Here is a 21,765-nt window from a genome sequence, read left to right on the forward strand (position 1 = left end):
ATCCAGTTAACTGTTTTATAATCCAACCCCACGCTTTCAAGTTTATTTAGCAGTCTGCGATGTGGGATAATGTCAAATGCCCTACTAAAGTCTAGATATGCAACATCTACAGCTCCCTCTTGATCTATTATTTTTGTCACAGAGTCAAAAAACTCAGTAAGATTTGTTTGGCATGATCTTCCACCAGTAAATCCATGCTGTTTTGGATCCTGTAAGTTGTTTGATTTAAGATATTCCACAACTCTTTCTTTTAATATTTTTTCCATTGCTTTTCCTACTACTGATGTAAGGCTTACTGGTCTGTAGTTACTTGCTTCTTCCTTGCTTCCACTTTTGTCCAGTGGCACTACATTAGCTCTTTTCCAGTCCTCTGGAATGGCACCTGTATCTAGTGACTGGTTAAATAATTCTGTTAATGATGCCACCAGCACATCTTTTAGCTCTTTTAGTATCCCTGGGTGTATCCCATATGGTCCCATTGATTTATCCACTTTTAGTTTTAAATGTTCTGTTAGGACCTTCTCTGTAAATGTACTTTCATCTACCTTATTTTTATGAATGTCCTTGCAACTTAACTGTGGCCCCTTCCCTTCTCCTTCTGTAGTAAATACTGAGCAAAAATAACTATTTAGATCTGCTATTGCCTTGTCTCCCTCCACCAAATTCTCACTCTCTGTCTTAAGTCTTATTATTCCTCCATTTGATTTTCTCCTTTCACTTATATATTTAAAAAAAGTTTTGCCCCCTTTATCTACTGATTGGGCCATTTTCTCCTCAGCTTCTGCCTTGGCACGTCTGATCACTATCTTAGCATCCTTCCATCTGTCAAGATACATCTCTTTGTCGTTATTATATTGAGTCTGTTTGTATTTCCTAAATGCCATCTTGTTTGCTTTCACACTAGTTGATACTTCTTTTGTGAACCCCACTGGCTTCCTTTTACTGGTGCTTTTCCTAACCCTTTTGATACAAAGGTCTGTTGCCCTTAGTATTGCACTTTTCAGTTTTTCCCACCTCTCCTGCACTCCTTCCAAGTATCTCCAGTCCGCCAATGAATCACTTAAACATCTCCCCATTTTTGCAAAGTCAGCATCTCTTAAATCCAACACCTTTGTTTTTGTGTGACAGGAGCTGGATCATGTCTTTATACTAAATCATACTGCTTAATGATCACTGGATCCCTGGTGCTCACCCACATATTTGTCTGATATCCTGTCATCATTTGTGAGAATTAAATCTAATTTTGAGTCTTTGCCAGTGGGCTCTCTCACCAATTGCTTGAGAGATGCTCCCTATAAGGAATTTAGAAATGTTCCACTTGTAGTTGAATTTGCAAAGACCCCTCCCAATTTCCATCAGGTAAATTAAAGTCCCCAATGATTAGGACTTCTCCCTTTAAAGCCATTTTAGTGATGTCCAACAATGCGAATCAAGTCCTTCTCCCCGGTTTCTTTGCAAAAATGCAATAAAGAACACACTATTTCTTTACCCCCCTCCAAACCTCTTATCCACAAGTTCCACTCTGAAAGAACACACTATTTCTTTACCCCCTCCAAACCTCTTATCCACAAGTTCCACTCTGAAAGAACACACTGTTTCTTTACCCCCTCCAAACCTCTTATCCTCATTTTCCACTCTGAATGTACTTTTTAATTTGGCAAATTGCTGCATAAACCATCAGAGAACAATATTGTGCAACTACTGTGTAAGAGTTATCAAAAGTACCTTACGGTATATTATTTGTGGACTCCTTTTAACACATACTGTATCTGTACCAGATATTAGATTGTTTCACATTATGTGCATCTCTTCCCTTCACTTCCTTCTTAATATTGTTGTACTTTTTTCTAGGATACTGTTGAAATTAATAAAGTCCATTTATGCAAACAGCAATAATTTGTAATGTGTACAATGATTGTGCCAATATTTCACTAACTATCGAAAATGTTACTGAATTTTCCTTTGCAATGCCTCTAATAACAGAAAGTGGGTGCTCTTTTTTCCCGGTGTTTCAATTATTTAAAATGTTTAATGTTTCAACTGAACATAGAGGCACATGCAACAAATTAGTGCAATCCAAATGTTGCATTTTATTATTTATTGAAAACATTGATTTACATCAGTAAAATAAAATCTAAACATATAGGGACTAATTCTGAGTTGCACACAAAGTGGCTGAAGCCTAATTTACTATCTTAAGCTAATGTGGACTAATGCGGTGGATTCCTGCTTCTACAAGTGGAAACAGGTGCTGCCCACCGGGCACCGGCCCTCTTTCAGATGTGGTTGGAGTTGCTATCACTGCTGCTTACATGTAAGCAGCAGTGGGAGCAGTAATATGGTAATACAGCTGGAGGTATCCTAGGATACAGTATAGGATCATCTCCGACACCATCGGCTGGCTGCTTGACTTATGGGGTAATCCAAGCCGGCCGCCGCTAGAGGACAAGGGATCCTCAGCACCACTCTGCAACGCTGACATCATGCCTTCATTTGGGGAAACAGAGGCTGTCGCCGCCCCCTCCCTGCCCCCAAATGGCATCCGACTGTCAATCACTGACACTCCGCTGCTGTCCTGCGTCTGTCGTCGCAGGACCAATTCACAGATTTGCAGCACGGGTCCTTCATATGTGCAAAGTACAGATAATCTGTACTTTGTGATGGGTAAAGCACTCCGATCATACCCCCATTAATTTTATACTGGCCACTGCAACTGCCATCCTTCGTATTTGCAGTTATACCAGCCCCATGCTAGGTACAAGAGATCTGTCAGAAACAGGCTTTTCAATCCTTTACGTATAACTCAGAATCGCACACAGCTTTAGATACATTCCCATGACACACCCACAAATCAAGGCCGTTCCACACACTCCACGCATCATTGCTGTCCCAAAATACACAATTTCACGGAGACACAGAAATGAGAGTTTTGTAAGAGGAAATCAGCATCAATGCACAAAGTTGCATCTGCATGTGCGCTGTATGCTAACACTCACTGTTTTCATCCATGCACAGAGATCCGTCCCACTCAGAAATACCCCCACTTGCAGTTGCTTTGAGTTAAAAAGTGTTTTTAATAAAATATTTGTCATAATGAATACAATTCTGAAAAAGTAAAAAAGACAACTAATCGCTACACAATGATGTAAAATTATAATGATTCTAAAAATTGTGCAGTAATATGTAATCCACTATTTTTAAAAAACAATAATTTTAGGTTCCTTTGTTAGGTCATCTTAAAGGTATTTTAAAGCCATGCCACATACACAGCAAAGAGAAGGAGAGGTATCAAGAGGAACTTGAGCAACATCATAATGACAGATGATTCTTGATGAGAAGATACCACCCTCATTTTTGTGGCTGCAACAGTTCTATTCCACTGATTTAATATAGCCTTCCTTGCTCCATCCCATTTGCCTTCTCCATGTAGTCGAAATTGGTATGGACTACAAGGCCCAAAGAACACCTGCCATGCCAATATTGGATCAGTAAGGAAGAGAAGACCAAGTTTCGGCTTGCAGCCAATAAAAGAACTTAATTCATCCATGTAAGAGACGTAATCCGTTGACAATGTTTCACTTCGACCAAACCTGAAATGCGCAGGAAAATAAATATTTTATAAAAAAGCAGTGAGAAAATACCTAGTCCATAATGACTATCAAACACAGTTGTACCTTTGTATACCAGTAAACTTTATGTGGCTTACAAAAAAATAATAATTGGAAGACACTTCACTCTTCAGTGTACCAAAATGGAGAAGTTGTAGACCAGGCATTGCGTTCTTTTTATCTGTATTCTTTTTTTCCTTACTTGTATTGCTATATTTTATTCAAGAGACCAATTTGGAATTAAAAGAAATACTATTTATCTCAGGCGAATACCATGTGTTCCCTGATGTCTATTTACGCAGGTGAAATAAATGGTTTTATGTACACCACAAACTGTATAAAACAGCTCAGTCATCATGAGTCTTATAGGACTTTAATAACTGACCATAAATAAAATTACCTGTGTGATAGCTAACCAAAATATGTATTTTTGTACAGTCAAAACTAAACATAAGACAGCATTTGAAATTTAAAAATAAAAATAAAAAAATCAGATAATAAAATAAAAAATCTAAATAATATTATACTGGGGGTAATTTAATTGTTTTTATCAGGTGACCAAAGTAACGAGTACCCATTGGAACAATGCAATTGATGCTCCTATCGGTCACCCATTACATATGAAGTCACCAAAAGCACAGAGTTTAGCTATGTTAAGTCCTGTTTGGGTGCCCAAACGGGTCACTTTTTGCACATTCCTGATCACTACGCCGGGAGTTTGCAGGTAAAAATGTTGACGCACCCAAGCGGCAGAACAAGAGCAAAGAATATGGGATGTAGGGTGGGGTATGGGGTGGTGGGTGTAGAGGACAGAATGTACTGCTACAGGGAGATGGAAGAGGCCAGAATTTGCTTCTTCAGGAGAAGGGAAGAAGAGGGAATGTGGGGATGGAGGAGGCCAAAGTTTGCTTCTTCAGGAGAAGGGAAGAAGAGGGAATGTGGGGACGGAGGAGGCCAGAATTTGCTTCTTCAGGAGGCTGGGAAGAATTTTCTGATAAAGGGGGGTAGAAGATGTGAGACTCTACAGCTACTGGGGGAGGGAAGCGGCGAGAGTGGGCTGATACAGAAAGGAATAAGTGGGGAGAATGTGCTGCTACAGGAGGGAAAATGAATAGGGGAGAACACATGCTTCTATGGGGTGGGGGGGGGGGGGAGGGGGTGGAGCTGTGTATTACTGAAAGAGGTAAAAGAAGCCTTAATGTGTTACATGGATGAGCATGACTAGTGTTTTGTGACCACCACACATAGCCTAGCCGTATGCTCTCCTGTGGTACTCTGCAACTGCTGTATTTTCAAAGGGAAAAAAATAAAAAATTCTTCAATAATTTTTTTTTTGGCAGAGATCAGTTTGTCTGGGTGCACTCTATCCCCTTCATGAATCTCTATCTATAGTATTTTTACAAGTATATTAATTTATTGTTAAGTAAATCTTTATTAGCAGAAAATACCAATATCCACATGGAGTGTCATCCTAAATTCATAATCTCCCATGTGGTATCATTATGGCCTGAGTATTAGACCATACAAAGTGAAGTATTAAAATGTATAAAATAGAAATAGAAAAATGTGAAAAGAAATATTTATTAGACAGACTTCTGTCTTGTGTGTAAACAAAAATAAAAAAATATTAAAACCAAATCGTGTGTCGCCTTTTATTTCTTATGTCTATAACACTCTTATGATGAGTATAACTGCTGTATTTTACAAGTTTAAGCAAAGTAAGGATTATTGCAGTCACTAAAGAAAAAAAAATGAAATACTTCAAAATGTGGTTCTTGGATCAAATTAATTTGTGTTCCCAATACACAATGTATGTATGCTTAAATAAATCTGATTTCTTACAGTCATCTAACCAATAATGTAGACAAAATAATTTTTCTATATTAAGGAAATAACATTTCAGGCTAAAATTGTTTCATGTCATTGGTGTAAATTACAGTATTACTGCTATTTACAGTATATGTGTTGCTTATTATTGAAGTTGAAAACATCCACTATGGTGATCATTGCACAATGTTTTTCAGTAGAAAGAGCTGTCCATGTGATACTCATTATATAGTGTGACAGTAAGAAGTGTACATTTACAGTATATTTGGTTTCGGTTTCTGGATTAAAAAATATACATACAATCTGATTTGTGAACCCAATTTGGTATTTGCACATTGATATTCCATTTACATAAATAGATCCAGGACCCCACATTTGCAACAATCCCTGAGGAATACTTTGGCTTAAATGTGATGGATGACAAGACAAATACCTGTTTTACATTTCTTGTCTGCATAGAGCTGGCTAACATAGAAAATGATCACCAATATTTGAATGGACTACATACTTCATTTAATAAGCAGTGTATTCTAACTCCAAACATTCATTAAAAAATACCTTTTCATCAAAGCCTACCATCCTTCCTCCTAAATATTCACTATTCTCCCTGTCCTTCTCTTCTCACCAGTTCAAACTTCAACTATTCTCCCTTCCCCTTAGCATTCAAGCACTCACGAGCTAGCCCTTCTACCTCATGTTCATTCCCACTGAGATCCACTGTTGAAATGCAAAAGCCAATTGCTGTAAAAAAAAAAAAAAAACCTGCCTATGACCAGTGGCGCCGAGAGAGAGGCATAGAGTTCTAATTACCTGGGCCCAGGGCCCAGGTCCCCGGTCCCCCACCTGGCAGCAGCTTTTCTCCTCAGTCCATTACACCCTGCTGTGTGCTGAGCTGCAATTTGCCCTGGAAGGTGCTTAAAATACAATTTGTTCTGGGGGTTTTTCTGTAAGGGTGCATGACCACGCCTCCTGGGGTTAGGCAACACCCACTGAAAAGCACCTGGGCCCAGCCAGGCTCTCTAATGCCCTGCCTATGACTGATCAGAACAAGCTGGTAAGCTCTATAAATGTATAACATTACCAACATCCCCACCAAATAGACATCACACATATGAGGCAATGGAAACAAATGCATGGACTAGACATCTGATTGGTGTAAGGTGAGCTGCCATTTACCTTACTCTCTGTTTGTTAGGTACAGCTGTCACCATGGCCCTTACTTAACAATGTTAGGTCTGGCTTCCTGCTTGTTTAGGCCATGGCCTTTCTGGCTGTTTGGATGTTCTTAGGAACATCTTACAGAGTCATCTATGCTCCTGGGCTGCCCTGCTTTCTCCAGACACCATGAGTAATTGAATTCTTTGGGGCAATTTCGTTTCACTATCTCATTTGCCCTTGACTCTTTAAATAGTCTTTTCACCTTCCCGCTTATGGTTGTGATAGTGCCTGCTTTGTTGTAGCTCAACCAAAAATATCTCTATTTTAGGGGAGATGTAGCAAGCAGTGTAAAAAGGGGAGAATTGCCCATAGCACTGCATTACTTGATGCATCGCCTCTCTAGTTTGCTATTTGAATTCTCCTGACCTCTACCCCTGGCCTTGGCTAGTCTATGGATTATGTATTTGACTGCCACCAGCCTTGATCCAGACTTTATCTGCCTGTCTGCTGCCAGCCCCGACCAAGCATCGCTTATTGTCTGTCTGCTGCCAGCCCTAACCAGGCTTGTCTTACTGTATCTGCCTGTCTCCTACCAGCCCTCAACCTGTCTTGTTGCTTTGGTTTCTTTGTAGCCAGCCCTGACCTTGTATTATACAATCTGTGAGATAGCCCACTAGGAGTACTGCTTACAACTACCATCTATCTGCTAACTTTTCTTCCCTGTGTCCAGTCACTAGTATGTAGTAAGTGTTGGACATCCTTTATAGTGTCCTGTACATCCTAAACCTAGGCATACTGTGTGGTGATATGCTGCTATTATGTAGAGTGAAAACTATGGGACATCAGTATACCAGTAAATACATCTAGTTTTAAGGAGATGCAGTTTCCTAAATGTGAAGAAGATCTCACAAAACTGTAATAGAGGTCTTCTCACTTGAGAAGTAGCTAGTGGGGGGTCAGATGGGTTGGTGGGGCATGTGCCCTGGGTGACTGATGGAGGGGGTTGCTAGCAAGAGCGTGTGATTAAATGAAAAGGGATGATCAATCATAACTCTTTAGATTAACTGAAATGGGGCTCCTGGCAGTGAGTCAATTGCACAGGGTCACAGTCACACTGGCAGTGTGCAGTCCAGTGAAGGCAGACCGAGTTGGGAGGAGGAAGGAGACAGAAGGCACCACCAGGAGGAAGAGAGAAGTGGGGCTGGTAGAAGGGGAGGCAGGACTGGGGGGAAAAGAGAAGCAAAGACCAGGAGGAGGGGTGCAGTGTGGTTGAACAGGGTAGTCATGCAGCAAATGAAGAGCCATTTGCTGACCAGACTCTCTCACATACAACTGACAGATTGCTCTGCTCGACTTGAAAAAAATACCCTGATTAGGAAATCTATTTACAGCAATAGCGTGGGGGCTGGCATAGGAAAGGTAATCTTAAATCCTTATAACAATGAGACATACTGTACCCCTTCAGCACTCCCTAAAATGGTTATTAGCTCCATTCTGTATTTAAGTAACATCAATAAGCTTAGCTTAATACCATTTGTCACTGTAATGCTTAGCCATCTACAGATGGTGTTAGTGTTTCAGTATCCATTGTTAGCGATGGGCATCCAGCATTTGGCGTCCAGGATTTGGATGCCTGGACTTTGTGAGCACTGCCTGACTTGACATTTGGAGTAACCGGGTATCTACTTTTATACATTGATTTGCTCAGACTTGTTTTCCATCTGGTAGGCATTTAAACCTATGGGGCCCTGTTTTGTTTTATGTGTGTTAAGTAAAAAAGATGTAAGCAATATTATGCTATGCACATTTTATCTTCTGCCTATACTGTCTTGGAGTTGTAAAAAGGAGATTAAACAAAGAAAAAACTGTTTTATGAAGGAGCTGACGCCTTATGGGAGTTGTCATTATGCGGTTATAACCTCATATATGAGGTAAAACAAGAGGTACAGTAACCTCAAAATCAGAAGGGTATGAACAAAAAGGTGTTTGTTTCTTTGCATATTGTGATTTCTATGTTGATAGGAGTGCAATCCATTAATACATTCAATGTTCTAAAAACCTCTTTTTTTTGTGAGGTATATTTAAAGGTAACCCTATTACCATAGGCCTGATTACCGGAGGTGTGTGATCTTTGATCTAAATTGAGTGGTGTCTATCACGTGGTGGTGGTACCATTCTATAATTATAAGAGACATTCTACATGATGAAAGATTTTCTCTCCCTTTTTTTTCTTTCTGAGGAACATATAAACAATTAGAGCGACGAAACTAGGATCTTCTATACCAGTGGTTCTCAAACTCGGTCCTCAGGACCCCACACAGTGCATGTTTTGCAGGTAACCCAGCAAGTGCACAGGTGTATTAATTACTCACTGACACATTTTAAAAGGTCCACAGGAGGAGCTAATTATTTCACTTGTGATTTTGAGGAAACCTGCAAAACATGCACTGTGTGGTGTCCTGAGGACCGAGTTTGAGAACCTGTGTTCTATACATATGGACTCTCAGGACAATGGTATCCTATTATTCCCTGTTTGGCTGCATTGATTGTTTGCTAGCGCTGAAATTTACTAATATATTTTTTTATCCAGCAAAAGCCTTTCCTGCTTCAGCAAAGTCATCTGGATGAAAGTACAATGAACAGATGGCTGTCAAATATGCGCATTACACAGCAGCCCGTCACTGGCAGCTGTAGGCCAAGCCGAGTCTTTACCTAGGATAATGGAAAGCATAGCTTCATCTCTGCTTATCATCTTCACTCTACTTGTATTGACCTAAAACTATTGGCAATAGTCTCTTGAAACACAGTTTATGTACATTTGCATAAGAGGTTGAATTTACACTTGAACATTTTTACACAAGATTTAAGAGGTACACTGCTTAATCAAATGAATTCTTGAGGTGCTAATGTGAGATGGAATCACCCTTCTCACCATAATATGTGTACCTGAGGAGTCGGACATTGATCCTTCATTTCACATTTTCTTCACTTGCAAAAGTAAAACATAAAAATAAAAGTATAGTTGTGAGTGCAAGTGCCAGTGGGCCCTCATTGCCACGAGCACTTAATTACATATTCTAAAATAATAACAGTGTAGATTAAAATGAAGCCTACAGTACCAGCTCTTTTTCTCTCCTTCCTCTTCATTTAATTCATTCATCATTGCCTCTTTTGGTGGCAGCTTACGCAGCCCTGAGAGAAAAGAAAAAGCAAATTTAAGAGCAAAGCATTTATTCTAATTATGGAATTTTATGTTTGCCAGTGTGCCACTGAAAAAAACCCCAGAAGTTTAATTAAGAGGACAAACGTTTATGACAAAGCATTACCTTTTATTCAGTAAAATTGAATGGCTGAAATAATGTGCAAGATAAAGACTCCTGGAGGAGTGGGTAGGTCTTCTGGCTGGATGCTACCAGCCCTACATCTCCCAGCAATTCCCCCACGCCGCTGTCCAAAGTAGGTGGTCCAGGGAGGTCAGATGACACGCTTAGCACTGAATCAAGTAATTGTGGCCCCGCACCCTGCCTCGCAATGCCGGTAATCTCTGCATTGCATAGTGGGGGCGTGGCCATGATTACGTGGTCACAGCCCCTGTTCTGCACCTTACACCGTGACATTTATCCCCACCATGCTCCCTCATGCTGTGCCACTCCCCATGTTGTGCCGACCCCCCCTGCCAGAATGTCGGCAAGTATGGTTTAGGGTTAGGCTGTTGGGGAGAGGTTAGGGTTAGGCACTAAGGGGATGGTTAGTCAGTAGGGGGAGGGTTAGGGTTAGGCTGCTGGAAGGGAGGATTAGGATTAGGCTGAAGGTAAGGGAGGGTAAGGGTGAGGGTTAGCCTAAGTGTGTCGGCATTCTAACCATAAGGATGCCTCTGCTGCTATTCTGATTGCCGGAATCCTGACTGTTGGATCTTGTACCCAACCCTTTCATACAGATTAAACCAAAACTACCCGATCACTGTATATGAAATATAACAAGGCTTGAATTACAGTATACAATTAAATGACAGAAATTCCATATACAGATGGAGCATATTATTCTCTTCAGATAATGCAGTTGGACCCTTTTTACAAAACACAAGAATCTTACCATCTAGCTTAGTTTCATTGCACTGGAACTTGAGTGACTAGACTAAACTCATGCAGCACAAACAAATATTATTTTTGGGGACAAATGTCAAATCACATCATCTGGCCAGAAGATTATTGATTTTAATTAATTAAGCAGAAAGTAACTTTACCATACGTCCCATCAGTCCTGGGTTCAGGACAGTTAATGGGTGTACCACTTCATCATCATGTAGGCCATTATTGGGGGGAGTACAGTGATGGGTGGGTTAAGCCTATCACATTGGAAGTAGTTATCTTTTCATGTGGGCACTCTCCCAATTCAAAATAACTTCAAGCTGGAAGGTTTGATTTAGAAGAAATGGTTTCAAGCATAAAAGAAAGAATCAAGGATTACACCTGAATTAGAGCATGCAACGATAGGATAACTATACACATGATCATGAACATGCTATAGAAAAGCGGTATACATTAAAATGTACAACCCCACATTAGTTTATATCAACATACCCTTGATAACTCTCACGGCCCAACGAGCTTGGACATCAGAAGTTGGCGGGATCCCTCCTAAAGACTGAACTAACCCAATAACTGCCAATGTTGGCTTTTCCAGTGTTGGAGGGAAGACTCCTTTGTAGAGAGAAACTTTGTTTTTACTGTTTTTGACAATGGCATCATCCATAAAAGGATAGGCATAGCTGTAACCAGTGGCAAATATGACAACATCCACATTCTCCATCAGTGAGCCATCTTCAAAGACCGCAGCTGTTTCAGTAAACCGCTTGATGTTAGGCCTAACTACTACAGTGCCACAGGTAATGGAGGCCGCCAGATCATCATTGAAAACAGGCTCTTTCCTCAGGCTCCTGTAAAAACAAGAGAGATATGTGAATCATATTATTTTTCATAAACAACATAACGCTGCAAAGTTTTTAACATTTTAATATCATTTGCAAGGACACTGTGGCATTGTGTATCAAAGATTTCCAATGCACACCACCAACATACTTGTTCACAGGCACCAAGCCATAGCGACTGTGGTTGAATCTTTTCTCCATCATTCTTTCATACAGCCAGTCAGAAATAGCTCTTGGTAAAATGCTGTTAAGGAAGGACTGATAACGGGTCAAATAGACCATGTCCCAAGGATATCCATCATCCCATACACGGCTCATAATCCAGGACCCACTCCTAGTGCTAAGTATGACCTGAAAACCAATAAAATTTGGTATTTTAGTATCTGCTCAGTTTTGTTCAAAGGAAATACAGTACCTGTATTAAATTTTAGCATGGGCTCAGGCTTTCCTTTATATACTGTATATTTATGCATTTATTCCTTTTTAATTGCGATAAATGGGGAATCAATTACCATTTTAATCATGGCCGCTGTATATTTCACACTTGTTGTGCAACTGAGATGACTATTAATGTCTACTGTACATAGGTGTTCCTCTACATAATTTATAAATAGTATACCTCATTTTTTATTATGCAGCATATGATAAATTCAACTCATGTACACTATACATATGTACAGATGTGTCCTCATGCATCTTGGCTCAATACTCCACGCAGAGGGAGATGTCTGGTGTGAGTGAGCTGACTGGTCCCGTGCAACTCTGATAGCGTCAGGCATCTTTTTTTTACGGAAAATGCATCTTAATCGCATCGCAATGCAATTAAGACGCACAAGTAGACTGCTGATTAAAATACAGTAATATGCTGCATGCCTATATTCTGTGTGAGACTGACTGTATTTTCATATGCAATGCTACATTACCATGTTTTCTAGGAAAATACTATAGTGTAGTAATTTGTGTCTTTTTAATAATCAAAAGCTGCTTGTGTGTCCTTTGTTTTATGAATAAGATGTATTTTAATGGAAAAAAAGTTGCATGGATAGATGCTCGCTGGTACCAAGTCATGCCACGTCATGGTGTCACTAGAAGGGCTGTTTAACGGGAAAGGAGGCTACATGTAAATGGACACATCTGTATACTCGGTCTTTGGTGTTCTTGTCTAAGGGTCTCTTGCACAAAATTACTTACAAATGAACAAACATGGGATGGGTCATTTAGGTGCGGTTGCATCTGCTCCCATCACTGCATAGTACTGATGTGTGTGAATGGGTCCTGTGACATAGAAAGCAGAGCGGCAGCAGACAGTCAGTGATCAACAGTCTGCTGCCATCAGGGGACAGGGTGGGGTTTTGTGAAACCGGAGGCACGTTGCGGCTGCTTAGAGGGTGGGAAGAGGTCAGGAATCTCCATTGTGGTATGAACATTTCCTGACGTCTACGACAGGCAGCTTGTGTTGCACCATGGCAGACACTGTCTTGAGCCGCACATTCCCCTCATTCACCCTCTGCTTAGTCACTCCCCACCTATGTGCAGAAAGCTGATCATGCAGACCATATATGGTGGCTCTGATACACGGGCACCATCACCGGCTGTCCTGCATCCAGCCGCCGCATCAATGGTATGCATCCAAACTCTGTCCGGGATAGTCAGAGGGGAGCAGACTGGGCAGGGACATAAAAGAGAAGGGCAGAGACACAGGGAAGGGGGAGGAGAATGAACAGAAAAATGGAAGTAGCTCAGTTGAGGACCTCATTGCCCCAGGGTTACGCATCACCAGGTAATGTGACTGCTGTCTAATTGGAAAATACATATTTAAAAACAACAAAATGTGCATGGTGGCATCAAACTATCTGCCTGTTCCTCACCCCTGCCCCCCTATAATTTCTCACCCACTCAATCCTCTTCTCCTCCCCTACAGCATGTCCCTCCTTCATGTCCTCCGGAATCAGTAGGATATCCCGATGGACTGGATGCCAGCAGTCAGAATCCCAACAGCGGCATCCAGGCCATCAGAATCTTGACAGCCCCTCCAAAAGTACCCAAACCCTCCTGTGTTGGTGCCTAACCCTAACCCTTCCTGGTGGTGCCTAACCCTAACCCTCCCCAGTGGTGCCTAACCCTAACCCTCCCTTCCCTGCTGCCTAACCCTAACCCTCCCACTTGGTGCTTAACCCTAACCTCCCCTTCCAAGTGCCTAACCCTAACCCCCCCTACCCGGTACCTTACCAAAAACCTTCTTGTCCCTGCACTCTAACCCCCCTTCTAATGCTTAAACCTAACCTCCTCTCTCCGTGCATGGCAGAACATGAGAGTGTACCGATGGAAGAATGATCGGGATCCCGTGCGTTGGTATTTGGATGTCGGGATCCTGAGCTCTGTCGGGATTTTGACACTGCCTTATGCCATCCGATGGTATTTTAACTACATCCCTGTCCTCCTGCTCACCCACAGCATGTCCCTAACATGCCCCCTCTTTCCCACCCACAGCATGTTCCATAAATGCTTTCTCTCATACCTCCCAATATGTGTTGTTCTAGGAGGGACAAAATGTGGAATGGGTCATGTTGGGAGGTATTTCCCTTCTGTTCACCCACAGCATATTCCACACCTGTTCCCTCCTGCTCACCCACAGGTTGACTCCCTGTCCAATCCTCCCCCACTCATGCTACCTCCTACTTGCCGACAGCATGTCCCTCACACACCCTTTCTGCTCACCCATATTGTGTCCTATATACTCCCCCGCTGCTAACCCACAGCATGTCCCTCACATTCCTCTCCTGCTCAACCACAGCATGTCCGCCACGCACCCTATGCTCAGCCAGTAGCGTATTTACCACTATGCTACCAAAGCGGCTGCTTAGTGCCAGGCAGATCCCAGGGGACCCGCTGACAGGGCTGAATCATGGTGTCCAAGCACTGTTCTGGCTGAATAGTCTCATCAGGCTGTCAGTGATTACAGCTGCCGGATGCTGACTCAGCCTCCAGTGCTCACCTGTGTCTCATTCAGTGATATCAAACACACAGAGAGACTGAGTGATGCCGGCCCAGAACGTGTAGAGAGAGAAGAGGCATGTGCTATGGTACAGCGCCTACTTGTCCTGCATGCCTGCAATAATGTTTTTTCCCCCCGGTACACAGTAGTACGATCTCTCTTGCTACAATAACAAAGGTGTTGAAGGGAGGGTTTGCCATGACTGGGGGGGATTTGGCATACTCTTACTGACTGGGGGTGGGGGTGAAGATTTGACATATATTGACTGACTGGAATAAAGTGGGCAGGGGGTTCGGCATACACTGATCAGCTAGCGTGGGGGGATGATTTGGCATACACTGACTGGGGTGAGGAGTGGTTTGAGGAAGTGGGGGGGGGGAGGGTCCCAAAACAGTGTCTTGCTTAGGGCCCCATGAGGTCTAAATCTGCCTCTGCCACCTATTGATTCCTTCTTTCTTCCTATTGCTGAATATGATATGAAATAGCCTATTGAATCTTCATACTCTCCAGAACCACATTAGGACATTTTTAATCAGGTTCTAATAAATTATAAAAACAGTAATTCTTTTAATAACAACCCGTGTTTCAGTCCTGCCATTAAAAACCTATCTGATACAGAGTCCTGCAGTATTGTGTGCATGACCCATCATGAAACACACGTTTATGACATCACACGCACAGAGAAAACATGAGCTCTTCCAGTGTACTTTATTACAGTATTTGTTAATTTTGTATAACATACACCTACTTCATATTCCAAGGGGGGTAGACAGTGTTATTTTAAGCACAGTGTATAACATACTACAATCAGGGCGGGTGTGTCACTGACTGAGTGATAATATTGTATATGAATATGCTATTATACTCTATTTTAAGTACTACTGTGTATAGGTAATGGGGGCCTACCTGCTACAGTCAGTTGGACACTGATATATAATCAACAAAAAGGGTAATAATGAGTATTATAAAATGCTGATATAAAATACAGCATTTTATAATGTGAGTCAGTGAGTGGACGTGGTGCAATCAGTTAAGGGGGAAAGTAATATACGGTTATAGAATATAAGGAGATAAACAGCAAATAATGTAAGAGGCATAAATCAGTAACAAAAATATAGTGCTATGGATTGTTTGAGGGCGGGGGCCCCAAATCGGTATCCTGCTTAGGGCCCCATGAGGTCTAAATCCCCCTCTGATCCTGAGGAAAATTTTTGTTTTGTAGTATTTACAGGTTTTGCCTATTTATCAAAGTCCCCTCCTGGTCAGGTCAGTCACCAGCTATAACTGTAGCCTTCACCATAGAAACATAGAAACATAGAATTTGTCGGCAGATAAGAACCACTTGGCCCATTTAGTCTGCCCCTTATTTTTTTTATCACTAACCTTATTTGATCCTTATTTCTTTGTAAGGATATCCTTATGTCTATCCCATGCATGTTTAAATTGCTCTACTGTCTTAGCCTCTACCACCTCTGATGGGAGGGCTATTCCACTTGTCCACTACCCTTTCTGTGAAATAATTTTTCTGCAAATTTTCCCTGAACCTCCCCCCCTCCAGTCTCAGTGCATGTCCTCGTGTCCTATTGCTTCTCTTCATTTGGAGAATGTTTCCCTCCTGGACTTTGTTAAAACCCTTCATATATTTGAAAGTTTCTATCATGTCCCCCCTTTCCCTTCTCTGCTCCAAACTATACATATTGAGATTTCTTAGTCTTTCTGGGTATGTTTTGTGATGTAGGCCATGCACCATTTTAGTTGCCCTCCTTTGTACAGTTTCTAATGTATTAATATCCTTTTGAAGATATGGCCTCCAGAACTGAATACAGTATTCTAGATGAGGCCGTACCAATGACCTATACAGTGGCATTATTACTTCTTTCTTTCTGCTGCTGATTCCTCTCCCAATGCAGCCAAGCATCTGACTAGCCTTCCTCATTGCCTTGTTACATTGCTTACCTGCTTTTAAATCATCTGAAATAGTGACTCCTAGATCCCTTTCCTCCTCAGTAGTTTCCAGTATAGTGCCATTAATACTGTATTTAGCTTTAGGATTTTTGAGACCCAAGTGCATGATTTTGCATTTTTTGGCATTAAACTGTAATTGCCAGACTCTTGACCATTCCTCTAGTCTACCTAGATCCTCAATCATTTGTTTTACCCCACCTGGTTTGTCTACCCTGTTGCATACCTTTGTGTCATCTGCAAAAAGGCATACTTTCCCTTTAATGCCATTTGCAATGTCACCAATAAAGATATTAAAAAGCACTGGTCCAAGTACAGATCCCTGGGGTACTCCACTGGTAACATTTCCCTCCTGTGAATGCACTCCATTTACCACAACTCTCTGTTTTCTATCCTTCAACCAAGATCTTATCCATTCAATAATCCTAATATCCAATCCCAAACTTTCAAGTTTATTTAGCAGTCTGCGATGTGGAACTGTGTCAAAAGCCTTACTAAAGTCTAGATAAGCTATATCCATGGCTCCACCTTTATCCATCACTTTAGTCACACAATCAAAAAAGTCAATAAGATTTGTTTGACATGATCTCCCCCCAGTGAATCCATGCTGTTTGGGATCCAGTAAATTGCCGGATTTGAGATAATCTACAACTCTTTCTTTTAAGAGTGTTTCCATCAATTTCCCTACTACTGATGTAAGACTCACTGGTCTGTAGTTGTTTGCCTCTTCCTTGCTTCCACTTTTGTGCAGTGGGACTACGTTTGCTCTTTTCCAGTCCCCTGGAATTTCTCCTGTAGCTAATGACTGGTTGAATAATTCTGTCAATGGTGCTACCAGCACCTCTTTAAGTTCTTTTAGTATCCTTGGATGTATCCCATCTGGCCCCATAGATTTGTCCACTTTCAGCTTTAAGAGTTCTGTGGGCACCTACTTATAAAAGGACAGATATCTGAATGCCAATGTCATCTCACAATCTCAAGGTGGCATTAGCCAGGGGTACTGGCAGGAAAAAAAATGCTGTATTATTAAAATAAAGCAGTTCCTCCTATACAAAAATCTTTTCATGATTTTCTTCTATTTTTATTTTTTTTTATTTTTTTTGTTTAACCAAACTTTGGCCCAGATTTATCAAGCCTGGTGTCCTGAAACTGGAGACTGCAGAGAAGGCGGACTAGATAAATAAGGGTGACTGAATAAAAGATTTATTTACAGTGTAGAATAGAAGATTCAGGAGGAGTGATTGCTATGTATAAGTACATTAAATGGAACATACTGTACAGAATAGTCTGAGACGACTAATAACATGTGTTAGCAGACACTGCAGAAAGATTTAGCGAAGTATTGGACATTTGCCTAAGAAAACAGAATCTACAGGGCTTTTACAATTAGATTTTGTTTTCTTAGGCAAAAGTCCAATCACAGTAAATTGTCTGATTAACATAATATAATACATTATTCCAGGGAGTTGTATTGATGCCAGTATGCAGTATTAGAGGCAGGTAATATTATTTACCCTTCTAAGGCGAATTGGACAATGCCTCATGTTTATGTTAATGATTATGTTTAGTGATTAGTTTATGCTCTGGGCTATTGTGCTTTGAGCTCCACCTAGAACTACATTGCACTTGTGCCCTTGGGAAATGCTGTACAGTATAAATATCAGGAACTACAGTGTATATGGTCAGTGGTGCCGAGAGAGGGGGGGGGGGGAGGGTACAAATTACCACGGCCCAGGTCTTTTGGAGGGGCCCAGGCCCTTACCCCCTTACCTGGCAGCAGCAGCTCTTCTCCTCAGCCCAGCACACTATGCTGTGTACTGGGCTGCAGTGAGGCCATGGAGGTGCTTAAAATACAATTTTTTTCTGTATTTTTTTCTAAGGGTACATGTCCACACCTCCTGTGATTAGGTCACGCCCCTTGAAAAGTACCTGGGCCCAGCCCGGCTCTCGACTGCCCTGTATATGGTGTGTCTATGGTGTGTACATAAAAAATAAAACCACAATGAACTTTGCAATGTTGTTTTTTTAAGAGCTACTGTACAGTACTACCATTTGTAATGATTATGCCCTTTAAGTGCCAATTCATTTTGAAGTATTTACACAGCAGTTTCATGTTTAGATTTGAGCACTGTGTACATCATATACCTTTTCAGCAGTACGTCCTAGCTCTACAGCAATATCAGCTCCTGAATTGCCCAAACCAACTACAAGCACCCGTTTCCCAGCAAAGTCTGCAGGCTTCTTGTAATCTCTGTTGTGCATGTACTTGCCTTTGAATTTTTCAATACCTGGAAAATAAAAACTTATTAAAATTCAATTTTTCTGATGCTTTGATCTAAAGTCGTATGAAAAAAATTTGCTATCCACTTACAATATATTTTTTAAATATGTCATTTTAGACAGGTTGTAGCAATCGCCTTTCTGGTGTATAATTACAAAGCAGCAACAGTCCTCCTCATTTATTGGCCAGACAATAAGTTAAGTACTAGAGTCAGCAACACTCCACTGTATACTGAGCAGAATCCAAATGTACTATCTTCAAGCTTTTACGAGGACATCAGAAAGGTTGTTACACCAAGTAGTAGCACCATGGCACTTTGGCTTTGCATTCATGACGGCCAGTGATGTGGTCATGGATTGGGTTCTAAATAGGGCCCTATCAATATTGAGTTTTTACGTTATTCTTGTTTGCATGTGTTTCCATCTGGGTGTCCGATTTCCTCTAACACTCATACTGATAAAGTCATACTGAGTTTCATTGGCTTCTGATGATATTTATTCGAGTGTCCACATGGTAGGAAATAGAGATTGTAACCTCTACTGGGGTAGAGACTTTTGAGTCAAAATTTTCTATAAAGTGCTGCACAATATGAATAACTGTAAATAGTACATTTTAAAAAATGTGTTAGGAAAGAGCTCCTAATTATTTAAAGTATATTAAGAATGTTTTATTAATTTAAATGACAAATTGGAAAGAATCTGGGTGGTCATTCCGAGTTGATCGCACGTAGCAACTTTTTGCTATTCGTGCGATCAACTTGAAGCCGCCTATGGGGGAGTGTATTTTAGCATAGCAGGGCTGCGATCGCTTGTGCAGCCCTGCTACGCTAAAAAGTTTCCTGTAAAACAAGACCAGGGTCAGACCTACTTCCCCTGTGCGACGGATCCAGCGACGAAGTTCATGGGATTGATGTCAGACATCCGCCCTCCAAACGACTGGATACGCCTGCGTTCGGATCGCCACGCCTGGGAAACGGTGAGTAGACGCCCCGGAACGCCTCCCCGCTGTCAATCTTCTTGCGGTCGCCGCTGCGATCACTTTCAGTGCTGGCACTGCCCGTCAATGACACGCGCCAGGCAACGGCACGAGTGTGCATTGCGGGCACCACACAGCTGCAGTCCCGACCCATTCGCACCGCAGCAAAGGACCGCTACGTGCGAACGGGTCAGAATGACCCCCATAGTGTTAGGTTCTGTGACAATCAAGACAAGAGTTCCTATTAAATAAACAAAAACAAAACACTATTTCACAAGTGTCTTTGGGGATCATTCCGACCCGTTCGCACGCAGCGGTTCTTCGCTGTGGTGCGAACGGGTCAGAACTGCGGCTGCGCGGTGCTAGCATTGCGCATGTGTGTCATTGCCTAGCGACGGCCGTCACCAGGCAACCACGCCAGGACCGATGAAATCGATCACAGGCACTATCGCAAGAAGATTGACAGCGGGAAGGAGGATTGGGGCGTCTACTCACCATATCCCAGGCGTGGTAAGTCGAATGCAGGCGTGTCCAGGCGTTTGGAGGGCGGATGTCTGACATCACAGCCGGGACCTTCATCGCTGGATCCGTTGCACTGGTAAGTAGCTGCAGGGCTAGTCTTCTTTTGCTTAAAACTTTTTTTTAGCATTGCAGGGCTGCATATGCGATCGGAGCCCTGCTATGCTAAAATACACTCCCCCATAGGCGGCGACAGGTTCATCGCATGAGCAGCAAAAAGTTGCTACGTGCGATCAACTCGGAATGACCCCCCATGTGAGAACAATAGAAATGCAACCGGAAAATTTAAAAACCATATAGAATTTAAATGATCCAACTTTGCTCAAATAAACTAAAGTATGCCAATAGCTGACTTTTGGACATTATTTACACCTTGACAATTTTTATGTTCCTATGTATTCCTATTAATTATTTACGTTTTTGCAATAAGAAAGAATGATGAGAGTGCACCCCTCATGAAATAAAATTAATCCCGGAAGAGGTTATTAAGGTTACCATTATCAGCCAATTTATTGTCCAATGGAAGTGAGAAACATGATAATAAAGGGCAAATATGCACCAACAAAAAGGTAGTCAATGTGCAGATAGTGTAAGATAAGTTCAGTAAATAAGTTTGTTATATATGTGAAATTCTTATTCACGGCGCAGGTATCCGTATTGTAGGGATACGTCAGGTTTGCCGCCAAGCTCCTGTTACCAGTCGTATTTTAGTAAGAAAAACAATGAGAATTTAAAGCACAACTACAGTAGGTGTAGCATTGCAGATGTTGAATGTAAGTGAATAAATGTATAAAATTAAGTTTTATCTAAGATATTTAAATGTATATCTTAAACTTTAGAAAGGTGCCTATCAACTTTTTAATCAGTCCCTCTTATCCAAATGGTGTGATATAAAACATATAAAAAGCAGGTGAGTAGTGTAAAATGCAAAACACAGGTTTATTTAGCAAAATAAAAACAAAGTGTAAAAGGCGTACATGAAATATAAATTAAAACTGCTCAGTGACGTATGGTGAGGTGAATGGCTGGGGTGGCACACTTGGCTATGGGTCTGAATGCTGGGAGCCTGTCTCACCCCCTACTAACTGTAACTCTCTCCTCACTACACTAAACTACAGTGTCCATTGAGTTTCATACCTGCATACCTGTGTCTTCTTTTCTGGTGCTGACTGAGCGTTGATTACAGTGCACTTCCTGGTCACATGACACATCCAAGTGTCCTTCAGGTCCATCCCCACACTCAGAGGCATGCCTCTTTTGGCTCCCTTTCTGTGCAGCTTTACTGCCTGTTGTGTGGCTCCACCCCCAGCTCTGCAAAGTATCGAGGCAGACCTGTTGCTGTCTCATCTCTCGTTTCCCTGCAGCTCCAGGAATCTCCACCAAGCTGCAGGGTGTTCGCTATAAAAGTAGGATTTGAATTACCTACCGGTAAATCCTTTTCTCGTAGTCCATCGGGGATACTGGAAATCCATTTAGTAACATTGGTTATAGACGGGTCCACTAGGAGCCATGT

At 41.6% G+C, this 21,765-nt stretch overlaps 1 protein-coding gene across 7 annotated transcripts in view; it reads right to left on the reverse strand.

Moving 5' to 3' along the window:
• Window positions 1-3,054: 3,054 nt before the first annotated feature.
• Window positions 3,055-21,765, reverse strand: part of LOC134957822 (flavin-containing monooxygenase 3-like) — a 158,197-nt gene continuing 139,486 nt past the window's right edge. For all 7 annotated transcript variants that reach the window (XM_063940011.1, XM_063940014.1, XM_063940015.1 and 4 more), the window contains 5 exons: window positions 18,623-18,765; window positions 11,672-11,871; window positions 11,174-11,529; window positions 9,713-9,785; window positions 3,055-3,590 (listed from right to left, as the gene is read on the reverse strand). In XM_063940011.1, the coding sequence (XP_063796081.1) occupies window positions 3,248-3,590; window positions 9,713-9,785; window positions 11,174-11,529; window positions 11,672-11,871; window positions 18,623-18,765 (1,115 nt within the window). In that variant the 3' untranslated portion in view covers window positions 3,055-3,247. The remainder of the gene's footprint in view (window positions 3,591-9,712; window positions 9,786-11,173; window positions 11,530-11,671; window positions 11,872-18,622; window positions 18,766-21,765) is intronic.

Source organism: Pseudophryne corroboree, chromosome 9, assembly GCF_028390025.1.
Source record: "Pseudophryne corroboree isolate aPseCor3 chromosome 9, aPseCor3.hap2, whole genome shotgun sequence".
Taxonomy (NCBI): Eukaryota; Metazoa; Chordata; class Amphibia; order Anura; family Myobatrachidae; genus Pseudophryne; species Pseudophryne corroboree.